Source organism: Pollicipes pollicipes, unplaced genomic scaffold (genome assembly GCF_011947565.3).
Source record: "Pollicipes pollicipes isolate AB1234 unplaced genomic scaffold, Ppol_2.1 Scaffold_4219;HRSCAF=4965_pilon_pilon_pilon, whole genome shotgun sequence".
Classification (NCBI taxonomy): Eukaryota; Metazoa; Arthropoda; class Thecostraca; order Pollicipedomorpha; family Pollicipedidae; genus Pollicipes; species Pollicipes pollicipes.
The window spans coordinates 4310257-4325012 of NW_023596448.1; the positions used below are offsets into that span (position 1 = coordinate 4310257).

A 14756-nucleotide genomic window follows, 5' to 3' on the forward strand; every position below is an offset into this window, starting at 1 on the left:
GGGGGCATGGAGTTGGGCGCGCCGTGACGGGGCAGGGGCAAAGGGGCGGGCGCGGCGGACACCATTAACACAAGTTGTGTCAACGCGCGCGACCGCTAGTCACTAGCGCAGCGCCCCTCTGCAGCTGTCGTGTTGAGATTGTGAAAGACGCGGCAGCCCAGGCTCGAACCGGCGACCTTTAAATCTTGCGACACTCGGTTCGGGATCTTCAGACCTCGAGGGCGGGTCAGTCAGTGCACCACTCGCGCGGCCTCGCTTCGGGAACTGAAGAACTTGAGTCGGCGCTGGAGCTGGGGCTGGCGCTGGTATGGTACTGATTTTGACGTTAGCGCTGGCGTTGGAGCTGATGGCTGATGTCTCGCGTCTGGTGTCCGGCGTCTGGTGTCCGGTGTCTGGCGCCGGCGACACGTCAGGCCAGCCCCGTTTCGATGACATCCGGCGGAAGGCCGGCGGTCACCGAATCAATACCGCGCCTGGGCGGCGGCCAGCTCTGGACGGACGGCGCCAGACCGACCGCCGCAGCCGCCCCGGCCGACAGCCCCGCCCCGCTCCGCACGCCCAGAGGCGGCCGGGACGCGCTGTGGCACGTCGGGTACACAGCTCAACAGTCTTGCCATGCAGCCGGGTGGGAAGGGTCGGCTCGGTTACCCAGAAGGGCCCCAATGTCAATACGGCGTAGGCGCGGTGTTGACGCGGTGTTGCTTCGTTGTGGCCACACCACTGCATAAGTCAACATTCCAGACGTCCGGACCTTGTTCCGTGTTGCCGCAAATGTCAACTCCGGCGGGAAGCGCACGAAGCCAAGGTCTCGTTCACGGCCTAAACCTGAACCGATGAAGAAATGTCACAGTCGGATGAATACGTCAGCATGGGTACCCGGACGGCTACTCGCCTCCGGCCTTTGGCGCGTCCCTGTTCCCCGCTCTGTCGCAGTCCGTGCGCGCGATATGACCCAGAAGTGCCATATAACCGAACACGACGGGGTACACGCGGTGCCACCTCCCCGAGCCCGTCAGCTCGCAGTCGGAGCACACGGACGGGTCAACCGCTGCCGCCTCGGCGCGGCCGTAGCCCGCCGGCCCCAATCTGAGCCCACCGACAGGTCAACCGTTGCCGTCTAGGCACGGCCGTAGCCCGCCGGCCCCAATCTGGGCCCACGGACGGGTCAACCGCTGCCGTCTAGGCACGGCCGTAGCCCGCCGACCCCAATCTGGGCCCACGGACGGGTCAACCGCTGCCGTCTGGGCACGGCCGTAGCCCGCCGACCCCAATCTGGGCCCACCACCGTCTGGGCACGGCCGTTGCCCGCCGGCCCCAATCTAAATCTCCATTTTGGCTGACATAGCCGAGATGACCGCGGAACAAATGGGAAAAGCCCGCTGCCGTCTGGAGTCGTTCCGTCCGGCGCCACCATCTGTGAGCGGACCACTCGTCCGGGGCCCCGGCGCCGGCGCCGGCTCAGCGGTGTACAGCGCCGGCCGACGCCCAGGCTGAGCGGCGCCGCCCACATCCGGGAGCGCGACTGTCGGAGGCAGACGCTCACCGTCGGGACGAGGGATAACACCGCGGCAAACAGGAGACTGCGCGAGCAGAGAGCGTGCCGCCGCCGGACCCGGACCCGGACCGGACCCGGGAGCCCAGAGGTCACGGCATAAGACATGCGTTAGGTGTACGCATGCATGAGGAAGAGGTCCCGGGAAGGACAGCCAACACGAATAAGGCATGCGCTGCGACGTCCGGCGAGATGTCGTACAAAACGAAGTTCAGACTTAATCGGTTAAAAATTCGGGACTTTCAATAATGGTTCGTCGTGAAAAACGGCATACAACCACTTCCTCGTAACGGAGGGCCAAACACAACCACAGTTCCTTACACAGCGATACTGCAGCGCACCCGAGCCCCCACCTCAGCCCTCCCCCTCCTTCCCGCCCCCCCCCCCCCCGCTGCCGCCGCCGCCGACCCGTGAGTCACGACCGCGTCACGAGGGCGGCGCGGCTCCCGCGGGAGCGGCGCCGCCGCCGCCGGCGCCGTGTCGCTCCGACAGCTGGTGCGGCGCCGTCCGCTGTCGTCGGCCGCTCCTTTCACTGTCCGGCCGGCCGGCGGCGCTGTAGGCGGTCACCACCACGCCTGACACTGGCTGAACACATCCCGGCTCATCCCGTCCCGGCGCTCCCCGGCCCCGACACCAACATGAAAACGGCACTTCCCACGCTGCATGGCAACAAATAACACCGTTTCCTGATTGTCCGAACGACGCTGATTGTTTCCGATTCAGAGGAATGTCACATATCCAGCTTAAAGCCGCCTGCTCATGCCCATGCCGCCACTGTCCCGGCGACTGCGGCTGTGGCCGCAACCCGCCGGGCCGCACCTGGTCCGTGCAGCAGGCCCAGCCCATGACTCAGCTCTGCAGCGGCGCTCCCCCGCCCATCGCCCGTCCCAGCTGCGGAGCACACGCCGGGTGCGCAGCCGTCGCAGCGGCGGCAGCGTTGGTGGGGCCTCCCCAGCGGCACGGTGTCGTCGAGAGAGCGAACTCCGCCGCCGGGGCCGCACTCGGCCGTACTCCGCCGCCGGGGCCGCACTCGGCCGCACTCCGCCGCCGGGGCCGCACTCGGCCGTACTCCGCCGCCGGGGCCGCACTCGGCCGTACTCCGCCGCCGGGGCCGCACTCGGCCGTACTCCGCCGCACCAGCCACATTTTACCGTCGGGTGCGGAGCGTCCGCCGTCGCAGCCCGGCCGCCTGCCGCGCCCACCGGAGCCGGCGGCGATCGGGGGCCACCAGGCCTCTCCAAAGACACACCCCCTCCCCGGCCCCATGGCGTCGACGCTCATAGGCTCCCTGTCGACGATTCGTCGTGATGGGGGCACGCTGATCAGAGGTGCGGCAGAAAATAAACCAGGATCTGCGAGTCATTAAACAAATGGCGGCGACGTTACGCCGGAGCCGTGACTCACTGCCGGTTGGCGCCAAGTTTTGAAAAAGCGCGCGCCCGCAGCCGGCCGGCGCGCCAGCTGACGGGTGCACCCAGCGGGCAGCGTGGCCGGCGAAGATGGGTGCGGGAACAGTAATCGAAATGACCGCCCGACGACGAAATGGTCATCGGAGAGGCAAAAGGAATCAGAAGAATGCCTTCTCCCCCAGCGAGCGTCTGCGGCGATATCACGGGGTGCCATCTGCGGTAATGAAGCAATCCCCCGTAATACGCTGCAACAATAAACATAAATGCACGCATGTTGCAACTAACGCGTCGTGGCCCGAAAATGCGCGTACACTCCAGCCAAAGTGAACAGCCTAAACGTGATGCCAGCCACAACTGGGGTCGGCTCCCGCCTTGAGCATCTCCAGCGCCGGAGCCGGAGTGCCGCGTACTCCCGTAATAAATCACGGACGTTACCGTGCGGCATAATTACTGGTGTGCGCTCGCCGGCCGCCAGCAGCCTCAGCTATGTGTAATCCAGCCGGCTATGGCGGCCGTACAGACAGCTCGAGACCGCCGAGTTCCCACGGCTGGCGGCGCGGGTGGCTTCCCAGGCCGGGGCGGCGCGAAGTGTCAGGGTACGGAGCAGCGGAGCCCCGATGACCCAGCCGAGGCACGGCCGGCCGCCGGCACACCGGATGCTTGGATTACACCCCATAAAGAGGTACGTCTGCCCACACACTGCGCATGCACCGGATGAACGATGCTGGGGTACGTGTCCACGTCCGTCGCCACACCATAAACGGGGACAACCCTGGGTACACGGGCACAGGTGGTCGTGCAGGATGCGCTATAGACGAGCACGCCCTCCGCATGCAACGGCTACTCGTATCGCACAGGAAGCGGACACACCCCAACGGCTTACAGGGCAGCTGTTGGGGTGTGTTACACTGATTACACTGCAGCTGCTTACAGCCACCATAGATACGAATCCGGCGATCTTTCGTGGCGCCCTAAAACCCAAATAAACACCGCCGCAAACGTCCGGTCTCCATCGCTGAAGTTCACCATATCACTGAAGCGTTCGAGAAGTATTCAAGGTCACTCACAAAATAAGTTGGGGGGGGGGGCTAAGCAAGTGAAAGCGTCTAGCCCCACCTCCCAATTACGCCCAAAACGGCTTTCTCCCCTATGTTTGCCCCACTCTTTTCCTAACGACAGGGGGGGGGGGCCGAAGTCCCCACATTAAGTTGTAAATTACACCCGTCGTTACACTACACGCCTGATTCAGTTAGTAAAGTCGATTCGGCAGCAGCGTCTCCACGCTTACGACATATACGGTTGGGAGCAACGTCCCGACGTCATCCGCTTATCCATCGACACAAGCGGCTGCTTCGGTCACTGTCACTTCGGTTCGCGATGACCTGTGTTGATCTGTGGGGGGTAGTTTGTATAGATAGTTCTCAGCCAGCATCGCAAGATTCCAAGCCACGGAATCGGGCATTGGTGCATCCAGCGGCCGGGCAGGGCCAATGCCATGACATATGATCACCGACCATCTGCAAAACCCCACTCTACCAACGCGCTCCAAGTTCCAGCGTTTACCACATGTACCCCGGTCATTTCTGTCACCCGCAGGGACCACCTGGGACCTGGGTGCGGCACGTGCCCGTGTTGACCTGCACGGGTCCCACACGTCACTGGCCAGCCTAAAGACTCGTGCAGCGACGGCAGCAGGGACTGGGGGCGACGACCTTGGCGAGGTGGCGCGCGCTGCACGTGTGGCCGTGCGCCGCGCCGGCGCCGGGGCAGCCCACCTGGCCGCGCCCGCCCCAGCCACAAGAGGCAGGCTTAGTTCGTGGCATGGCCCGGGGCCGGCCGACTGTCAGGTATGGTCAGCCTGTGGCAGTGCTGGCGATCGGGCCGGCCAACGTGGGCGGACTGTATGCAGGATCGGGCGTTAGTTCGAACCAAACCCGGGGATTAAAGATCAAATCGGACAACTACGGCTAAAGGTGTCCCTTTCGTCCGCCTTTGGCACAGGAAGCGAGCAGAAAACAGCAAAATGGAGCCTGACCGGAGCAGCAGAATGATTAATGAGCGGAACGTCACACCTAACAAAAGGTACCCCTAACGACGCCAATCATTGCATAACTAACGTTTTATCCCACCGGGAACTAGTGCCAGCGCCGGGTGACGCACCTTACACCGGAAACGGGCACAGCGCAATCGGATTGCGCGTCCGTCGGTCGCGCACGCTACCGTCCTGCAGCGGGGTCGCGTCGCCCGGTCTGCGCCGGATTTCGCTAACCCCCCGCCGCCGAGCCGCGAGCCGCACCAAATTTGGTCAGCTCGCCGGCAAGGCCACGGCGCCGACAGACCGGTCCCCCGCCCCGCCCCGCCCGCTGCAACCCTTCCGTTTCATTCAAGCTCGGCGGCGGCGGCGGCTGGACAGGCCGGCGGCGGCGGTGGCGGCAGCGGCGGCGGCCGGTGAGCTCTGAGTCACCGCGCCACCGCCGCCGCCAGCTGCAGAGGGCCCGGCCGGCGGGGCGGGGCGGGGCAGCGCACCCGCCAGACGCAGGGCGGGGCGGGCCCCTGTGCCCATGCGGCCGGTGCACCGCCGAACCGTCCAGCCCGCCGCGCCCGCTGCAGCAGGCCGAGCGTCTCGGTCGCCGCGCACGCCGATAGCGCCGGACCAACGCCGTCTGCCCGTTTGTCGCCGCCGGCCACCGCTCCGCTCGTAAGTGTCGCGACCCCTGACGTCGACGCCGGCGATGGCCGAGATAGCCGGCGCTGACTGGCAGCAGGTGAGCTGCACCATGGCACACCCGGACAGCAGATAGCCAGCTGGGCTGAGCGACGAGCGGCCGCGGAGCGCGGCGCGATCGACGGCCAGTCCACGCTCCGACCGACCTAGAATGGGATCCGCACGCCTGGCTGCCGGCTCTTCTCCAGCGCCCCAAGTTCCTCTCCAGTACCAGCGCGCTACAGCAACGCAGCGGCCAACACGCGCTACAGCAGCCCCACCAGTGAAGCTGGTCATCACACTGATGGCGTGCCACCCGCCACGCCTCACCGTGCTGGGTCTCGTCTCCTCGGTGCCTCGCACCCCTCCTCCCTCTTCGCCGTCGGGAGCCCCTCTCCCTCCTCTACGTCCTCTTTTGCCATCTCGGAGCTTTTCTAGCGCAGTTCGAGTGGCTGAGGGCCACTCGGGCGCCGCCAAAGCCCGTCCCAGTGATTTACCGTCACGACCGGGCCGACCCGGGCGGCCCTGTTTTGTGACCACGCCGGGAACGCCAGCCAATCCGTCGTGACGGCGGCGAGCACGCCGGCGCCTTCAGCGCCAAGACTGCCGCCGCCGCCGCCGCCGCCGCCGCCGGCCGGGCCCTGACTCACCGCACCGCCGCCATCAACGCCACGTCCGCCGGCACGTACTGTCGGCACGTCCGATCAGCATGTCGGTCGGGGAGCGGCCGGCCCGTTGAGCAAGCGCCGATTGACCCGTGACGCGGCTTGTCCGGACCGATGGGGCGCCGATCGGCCGCGCGGCGCGGCGCTGCACTCCGCGGCTATATACGGTGTTGAACGGGAGCGAGGGCGGGGGGCCGGCGGGAGCACGGGAGGCCGGCAGATCGGTGCGGGCACGGGGCGGGGAACTGACGCACGGTCGGCCAGACGCGCCCCGCTTCAGTGGGTCAAGTTCGGAGGCTGCCAAGGGTCAGCCGCTGCAGACGGGCACGGCAAGGTCCGTCCTTGAGGACTGCTCAACAACGCAGACGGAAAGCAGCGACACGCAGCCTTGAGGACGGCACATCGTCGTGTTTTGGTTCGCAGTGACGTGTTGCCTTTTCAGCGCGCGTGTCACAGGGGATGGCGTGCGTTCGTGTGCTGTTTGATACACAAAGACTCGCTGCCTACTTAAGTGCCTAGCAGCCTACCAGCCCAGACTGCCAGCCAGCCCCGACCCCGCAGAGCCCAGCCAGTTGGCCCGCGTGACACTCACCCTGCAGCATGCTCCTGTAGGCATTGTCGGTGACGGCGAACACGTGCGGCGGCACCTCGTGGCGCTTCTTGCCCTTGTAGAGCTCCACCACCTTCTCCGAGTAGATGGGCAGCCGGCGGTACGGGTTCACCACCACGCAGAAGAGGCCCGAGTACGTCTGCGGGCGAGAGGACCACCACGGTAACACACCTTGAGCGGGACGAGAGGCAGTGACAGCACGGCGACGAGCCGGCCGGAATACAGCGGCCGAGAGTTAACAACGCAGCGGACTTGTCAGAGGCGACGAGCCAGAGTCTGCCGCTGGCATGGTCAGCGGTCAGGACGGCGGTCAGGCCCAAGACGATCGGGAGCCGCCGGCCAGTGGCGGCGCCAGGGCAGCGCCGGGAGAGTGGCAGTCAGGTCAGAGCCGCCGGCCAGGGGCGGCGCCGGGGCAGCGCCGGGAGAGCGGCAGTCAGGTCAGAGCCGCCCGCCAGGGGCGGCACCGGGGCAGCGCCGGGAGAACGGCAGTCAGGTCAGAGCCGCCGGCCAGGGGCGGCACCGGGGCAGCGCCGGGAGAACGGCCGTCAGGTCAGAGCCGCCGGCCAGGGGCGGCGCCGGGGCAGCGCCGGGAGAGTGGCAGTCAGGTCAGAGCCGCCGGCCAGTGGCGGCGCCGGGGCAGCGCCGGGAGAGCGGCAGTCAGGTCAGAGCCGCCGGCCAGGGGCGGCACCGGGGCAGCGCCGGGAGAGCGGCAGTCAGGTCAGAGCCGCCGGCCAGGGGCGGCACCGGGGCAGCGCCGGGAGAACGGCCGTCAGGTCAGAGCCGCCGGCCAGGGGCGGCGCCGGGGCAGCGCCGGGAGAGCGGCAGTCAGGTCAGAGCCGCCGGCCAGGGGCGGCGCCGGGGCAGCGCCGGGAGAACGGCAGTCAAGTCAGGTCAGTCAGGTCAGGGAAGCGGTTCGGGCAAGACCGCCAGGTACGGGCGGGCATGACTGACGGTCGTGGCTCCGATGTGTTTCGGTGGCGTGGATGCCGTTTAGAGCACGCCAGCACGGAGCAGGAGAAGCTAACAGCTACCTACACCGCATGTAATTCCGACCTTTGCCCCACGTAAGTCACAATTATCCGCCAATGACGGGTCTTGTATAACCTCCCACGTAGAGTTCAACGTTTGCCTACACGCTTCGTCATCGCTAACAGTCATTCATTACGTAAAGACCGCATAGTCATCGACCGCCCCTTGATCCAGTGAGCACGATGGCAAGGAAGCAAGTCGCACCCGGACGCGTGGACCCCAGCTGACGAGCGAAAACGACAGAGTCCACAGACAGATGCAGCCACCAAGAAAACCCAGTGCCAGGAAGCGCGTTATGCCAGAGTTTCGCTAACCGGCGCCACGGCCTAACAGACCCGCCACATGCGTTGCGCCTCCCGAAAAGGGCCGCTGCAACTGCAGCGGCCCGGTGTGACCATTTTTCGGGCCAGTTTCGGTGGCGGGCCGCGTGCGCCGCAGCGCCACATACAAGGCCCGGCGGCGGGCCGCACTGTCACCGTCCCGGCCGGCACCGGCCATCAATCATCGCCGGCCGGAGCGGCCAGTTTACGGCCGGAGCCCGACCGGCCCCCGGCGCGGCGCCGGGTCGCGTGACGGTGACGCTCGCGGGCCGCAGCCGCCGACCGCAGGCCCCGCGCGCGCGGCCTTACACGGAGCCACGTCCTGTGTGTGCCCGTGTGATGTCACCGGCGAGATACGGTTCCGCGTACCGCGCTGGGCAGGCGGACGGTACGGTCGCGGCGCGCGGGGACAAATTCAGCGAATTCTAGGAGTGACGCCGCCCATCTCCGGCGTATCGCATTCAGTGGCACATTTGGATAGGATCAGATAGGCAGAGCTGAAGTGGCACTGAAGCGAGACCTTTCTACAGTTACGTCACAAAGGAACTGGGCGTCTTTGCGGTCACAATAACCCGGGGCTTTCACTCCATACGCAAACACGACAGCAACAGTAAACGACCAAAGGCAATTGCTTGCCCGAAGATCCCCCGAAAGGCCCGCGGTACCATAGCTCTCACGTGTCCTGCTGCCGGGGCACATCCCGACACGAGTCCTCCCTCCCGCTTCCGAGAGACGGCGCCCCTCCTGCCCCGCCGCGCGCCGGGAGCGGCGCCGCCCCTCGGTTGGTCGTGCGCGGTACGGCACGGCACACCAGGTACGGTACAGCACCGCGCCGTCTCCGCGCCGTCACCAGCGGCCTGCATGTGGCGCTCCCTGCCGGCCGGGCGCAACGCATACTAACGAAGCCGAAAACTGGGCCAGGGCGAGCGGCGGCGGCGGCGGCGGCCGGCACAGCGGTCCGGCACAAGGCCGGCCCGGCGGCTCGGGCCGGCCGCCGCTGACGACACGCGTCGGCGGCGGCCGCGCCTGACGTCACGGCCCTTCTCGGACGCGGCGCGAGTCACCGGCCGGCCCGCCGGCGGCGGCGTCGGAGCTCGACGCCGTCGGCCGGGGACGGCCGCGCGCTGACACGGGCGCCGATGACACGCCGGTGACGGCGGTGAGCGGGGCGCGGTCGGCCGACGGCGCGCTCGGACGAGACGGCGTCGGCCGGGGGACGGCCGCGCGCTGACACGGGCGCCGATGACACGCCGATGGTGGCGGTGAGCGGGGCGTGGTCGGCCGACGGCGCGGTCGGCGGACGGCGTCGGCCGGCGGTCGCCACCGGCGACGCACCGTCCGTGCCGCTGTCTGGACCGCGCCGCCATGTGAACCCAGTGCTGGATGGTGGCCCACGCCTGCCGCTGCGGTGGCGTCAAATCAACCTGTTGGCCGACGCGCCCTGAGCCCAGCTGGCTGTGCCCGTCTGTGCTGAGTGGTCCGCACTGCCGACTGCCCGGCCTGAGCCCAGCTGGCTGTGCCGTCTGTGCCGAGTGGTCCGCACTGCCGACTGCCCGGCCTGAGTCCAGCTGGCTGTGCCGTCTGTGCCGAGTGGTCCGCACTGCCGACTGCCCGGCCTGAGCCCAGCTGGCTGTGCCGTCTGTGCCGAGTGGTCCGCACTGCCGACTGCCCGGCCTGAGTCCAGCTGGCTGTGCCGTCTGTGCCGAGTGGTCCGCACTGCCGACTGCCCGGCCTGAGCCCAGCTGGCTGTGCCCGTCTGTGCCGAGTGGTCCGCACTGCCGACTGCCCGGCCTGAGCCCAGCTGGCTGTGCCCGTCTGTGCCGAGTGGTCCGCACTGCCGACGGGCCGGCCTGAGCCCAGCTGGCTGTGCCCGTCTGTGCCGAGTGGTCCGCACTGCCGACGGGCCGGCCTGAGCCCAGCTGGCTGTGCCCGTCTGTGCCGAGTGGTCCGCACTGCCGACGGGCCGGCCTGAGCCCAGCTGGCTGTGCCCGTCTGTGCCGAGTGGTCCGCACTGCCGACTGCCCGGCCTGAGCCCAGCTGGCTGTGCCGTCTGTGCCGAGTGGTCCGCACTGCCGACTGCCCGGCCTGAGCCCAGCTGGCTGTGCCGTCTGTGCCGAGTGGTCCGCACTGCCGACTGCCCGGCCTGAGCCCAGCTGGCTGTGCCCGTCTGTGCCGAGCGGTCCGCACTGCCGACTGCCCGGCCTGAGCCCAGCTGGCTGTGCCCGTCTGTGCCGAGTGGTCCGCACTGCCGACTGCCCGGCCTGAGCCCAGCTGGCTGTGCCCGTCTGTGCCGAGTGGTCCGCACTGCCGACTGCCCGGCCTGAGCCCAGCTGGCTGTGCCCGTCTGTGCCGAGCGGTCCGCGCTGCCGACGGGCCGGCCTGAGCCCAGCTGGCTGTGCCCGTTTATGCCCAGTGGTTAGCGCTGCCGACGGGCCGGCCTGAGCCCAGCTGGCTGCGCCCGTCTATGCCCAGTGGTCAGCGCTGCCGACGGGCCGGGGGCCGCCCGCCGCCCGTCCTCCGCGGCGGCCGCAGACCCCCGGCCGGACAGCGGCTGACATCCGGCGGCCGACAGCACCGCTGCGCCGGCGACGGGCCGCGCCGATAACGCCGCCGCCAGCGTGTGACGGCTATCAGACCCACCGCCGGCCAGGGCGGGCGGTCCCAAACGGACGCCACCGGTCGTCGCCGTCACCGCGGCGGCGGCCGTCTCGGGCGGGCGGGCCGGGGCCGAGTGGCATTCCGCGGGAGGCGGCGGGCGGCCGCCGAATCACAGAGCGGCGCCGGCGGGAGGCCGCGCCGCACTATCGGCCGCATCGCCGCTCTTTCGTCACGCGCCGCCGCGACACACTACGAGAGGAGGCCGGGCCCGCCGCCATGCGGGGCTGCACCGGCACGCGTTGGTGTGTAAAATGCCGGGGTAATGCCGGGCTAATGCTGGGTCTAACTGGGGAGATATCCTCAGTCGCAACGTTATCCACATGGAAATCGTCCTTGGCTCATGGTCACACAAGCAACTTTTCCGTCCATCAATGGCGTACATGCCAAGCAGCTGGTCGTTATCCACTTCAGTCAACGGTTTCTTTGAGGCAGCCCCAATTTCCCGCAAACCAATCAAGGAAACACTCGACAGCGAGCCACTCACGCCGCGCCGACAGATAAAGCCCATTAATAACTTCGGCCCTGTGTAACGAACCCTTTTACGGATGCATGAGATGCTAAGGACATGCCCATTTACGACCAGAGACAACTGCGGTCTCCCACTGGCCAGCGGGACGCCGCGGGGCGCCGCCGCCTCAGCCGCCGCGCACCTCCCGCCGTATTCAGGTCGGCGGCGGCCCGCCCGCATCCGGCCGGCGCGCGCGGCTCCGGGAAGCGGGCCGTCGGCGGGTGTCGCCACTTCCGAAGCCAGAGGCGTGCCGCGGTCCGGCGGAGTGGCCAGCGCCGCGCGAGGCGAGGCCCAGGTGCGCGGGCTCGCGGAGCCGGTCAGCCCCGGGGCACTGGGAGACCCGGTGCGGCGTCGGCCGGGCGGTCGCTGCTCGATGTCAAGACATGTGAGTGACGGCAATTGATAGAGCCGCTGCCGCCGACGACGCGATAGTCTGGGGGCGTGCTGATAAAGTGATGGCGTGAGCCGACTCCGGCACTTCAGGGGCACCGGAACATGATCAAAGTTGTCGAGCTATCGGCCCAGCTGAGTGCACCGAACGGCGAAAGCAATCGCTTCGAGTGCACCGCGCTGTTTCAGTGGCGAAGGTTGCCCCAACGACGGCTGATACCATCGGAGCCCGACGAAAACGACCTCGTCTGGTTACACAAGAACTGCATGCAGCTTATTGGAGATGGCGGTGACGATTGAGCCCCAAAAGTTGCGGGCCCCATCATCCGCTCTGCCTCCCGCAGCGATCGGCATAGTCGCTCAGGTGCGTGCTAAAAACTAGCGAACAGCTGGGTCCCCATCCGACGCTTTGGGAGGCAGCTAACCGCAACAGCTATGCCAAGACTTCACTCCAGAATAAACACCTCCGAACGGGCGATTTCACTTCATCCATCACAGCGTCGGGGACAAATCTGCCGGCGACGCGCTACAAATGGCTGAGCGATGACGGCAAATGCGGTGCAGACGGCGGAAGCAGCGCGGGCGCGCGGGGAGCCGCCGGAAGCGCCGGCAGGGCAGCCTCCGCGCCGCCCGCGTAGCGCCGCCACAGCTGCCAGCGCGCACCGCGCGTCCAACACCGCATCACCGCCGCCGCCCGAGCACCCAAGCCGTGCAGAGCGAGCCGCCACACCCAGCGGGCGCCGCCCGTTCGGATCGGAGCCGAGGCGGGACGCGCCGCGGCGCGCCAGCCGCTGACCCCGGCGAGGGCCGAGGGCGAGGGCACCGATCCTGCTGGCCGGCGCCGGCCGTGCGCGGCACCAATCATGCAGCGGGCCGATTGGGTAACGCTCCGCCGGGCGCGCTCTCTCCGGGCGCGCGCCGTGATCAGCATTGACTGGTGGCGCGGCGCCGACGCCAAATAAGGCGGCGAGCGCGCCGGCCGCGCCGCCGCCGGCCCGGCCCAGCCTGACCTGACCCAGCGGGGGGGGGGGGATGACTGAAGGCGCGGAGTACAGGCGGAGGTGATCACGCGCGTGAGCTCGTTAGTGATCTGCTCACCAGTCGCTGGCCCTGACGAGAAGGCGGCCCGCGCGACCAGGGCCGGCGCTGTCGGGAGTGTACTTTGAGCGCGTCGCGGATTACGACCAACACCAGAGCGGCGCCCGCGCCAAATTCGGTCGCGGCGCTCGCCATGTACACGGCATGTGACGTCACGGAAACAATGGGCCTCTGGGTCAGCTGCCGACCTGCTGCGGAGAGCCGTGCCGTTCTTCGCCTCGCCTCGACAGCTGCGAGCAGCGCACCCTGCGCACCAGCCATTTCCACAAACAACAGCGATACCGCTGGAGACGTGCGTCCACCAGCACGCTCTGCGGGCCGCCGTCTTCACCTCCCAGCTCTAGCACCTTCAGCGGATAACCGCGCCGTCGGACCGCGTCAACACGCGTGACGGCGCGCTTCGTCCGGCCGCCGCCGCCGCCGCCGCCGCCGCCGGGCCGCGCGCCGACCCCGCGGACGGGGCGCCTCCATGGCTCGGGGCTGGGCGGGCGTGGTCGTCATCGACTGGGTGGAGCGCACGGGAAAAAATGCAGCTGGGGTTGAGCGGACACTTTAGGCCACATCGGTCAAACGAAGGTTGCGGACCGCGGTCAGCGCGGAGGAAGCGGACCAACCAGGCGGCCCGCCCAGGCGGATTGACCGGGCGGACTGACCGGGCGGCCACCGTGCGGCGGTAGACGGCCCCACCACGGCGGCACCGTGTGACCCACTCGTATCGCAGTCACCTGGGAGGCGAGGTGGGGGCGGGGCGGGGGTGATTCACCACCGAGCGTGAGTCACCGTCGGCGGCGGCCTCCGGACTCCGGGAACGGCCGGCAGCCGAGCGGGGACACACGGCGCCGTCCGCGGTCGACTATGGCGCCCAGCGGGACAGCCCGTGACCAGCGCAGCGACTGGCAGTCAACAACGAGCGCCCAACGTAACCGGGGCGGTGTTTGTCGCGGTCGCGCCGGCTGACCATCTTCCGTCACGGCTCCAGCGCCGTCAGATGGGCCGATGACTGCGGCGCTACCCGCGCCCTTCACAACGGAGGGCATCACCGCTGACTGGCACTGCATCAATCCATAGCACTGATGTGAAGACGAACCCATTTAATGCAGCATACGCCCCGATAGCATTGGATCACGGAGAACGTTATAGTAGTAGCTTGATGTCACAAGCAAGCACGCACAAGCGCAGCCACATGAGCTGTGACGCAGCGCACGGGCCGCGAAAGTCGGGTGCGCCGCGGTATCTCCGAAACTGAGGTCCATCCCCGGGGCTTCCCAACGCCAGCCTGCATCGGCGGGCACTTTGTGCCGGTGGCGTGGACATGCCGCACAGAACCGGCCCAACCGACCGGGAGCACCCGAGCTTCACAAGGCCGCGTCCACCCGGCGCACGGCCGCGCACCGGGCAGAGTTCCGGTACACCGGCACCAGCGCGTGTGACAGGCTCTGCAGCGGCCGACGCCCGACACGCCCCGGGCCGAGAGGGCGTCTGTCCGTCGGCACCGCGCTCACCGGCACGGTGAGGAGGCGTGGCGTCCAGCCGGGCCGCTGCCGGGCCGACGCCGCGGCCGAGCGCCGCTGGGGACGGCTCGAACGGCGACGCACGGCCGGGGCCAGGGCCGGCGCGGGCGCCCGCTCGCCGCCGTCCCCATGCACGTCACGTGCGCTGGCTACCTCGGACCGGGCCGGGCCGGGCCGGCCGCGGAGAAAGGCACCACTCGGCCCGCCCCTCCCCTCGCTCGCTCACGCTCTCTGACCGGTGACCAGTGACCGGTGACCGGTGATTAGTGACCGGTGACCGGTGACCGGTGACCGGTGACCGA

At 68.3% G+C, this 14756-nt stretch overlaps 1 protein-coding gene across 1 annotated transcript in view; it reads right to left on the reverse strand.

Annotated features, from left to right (window-relative positions):
• Positions 1-14756, reverse strand: part of LOC119095525 (myosin heavy chain, non-muscle-like) — a gene marked incomplete in the record, with an annotated part of 72904 nt that overhangs the window by 42282 nt on the left and 15866 nt on the right. The window contains 1 exon segment of the mRNA XM_037218373.1: positions 6923-7079. Coding sequence (XP_037074268.1) covers positions 6923-7079 — 157 coding nt within the window.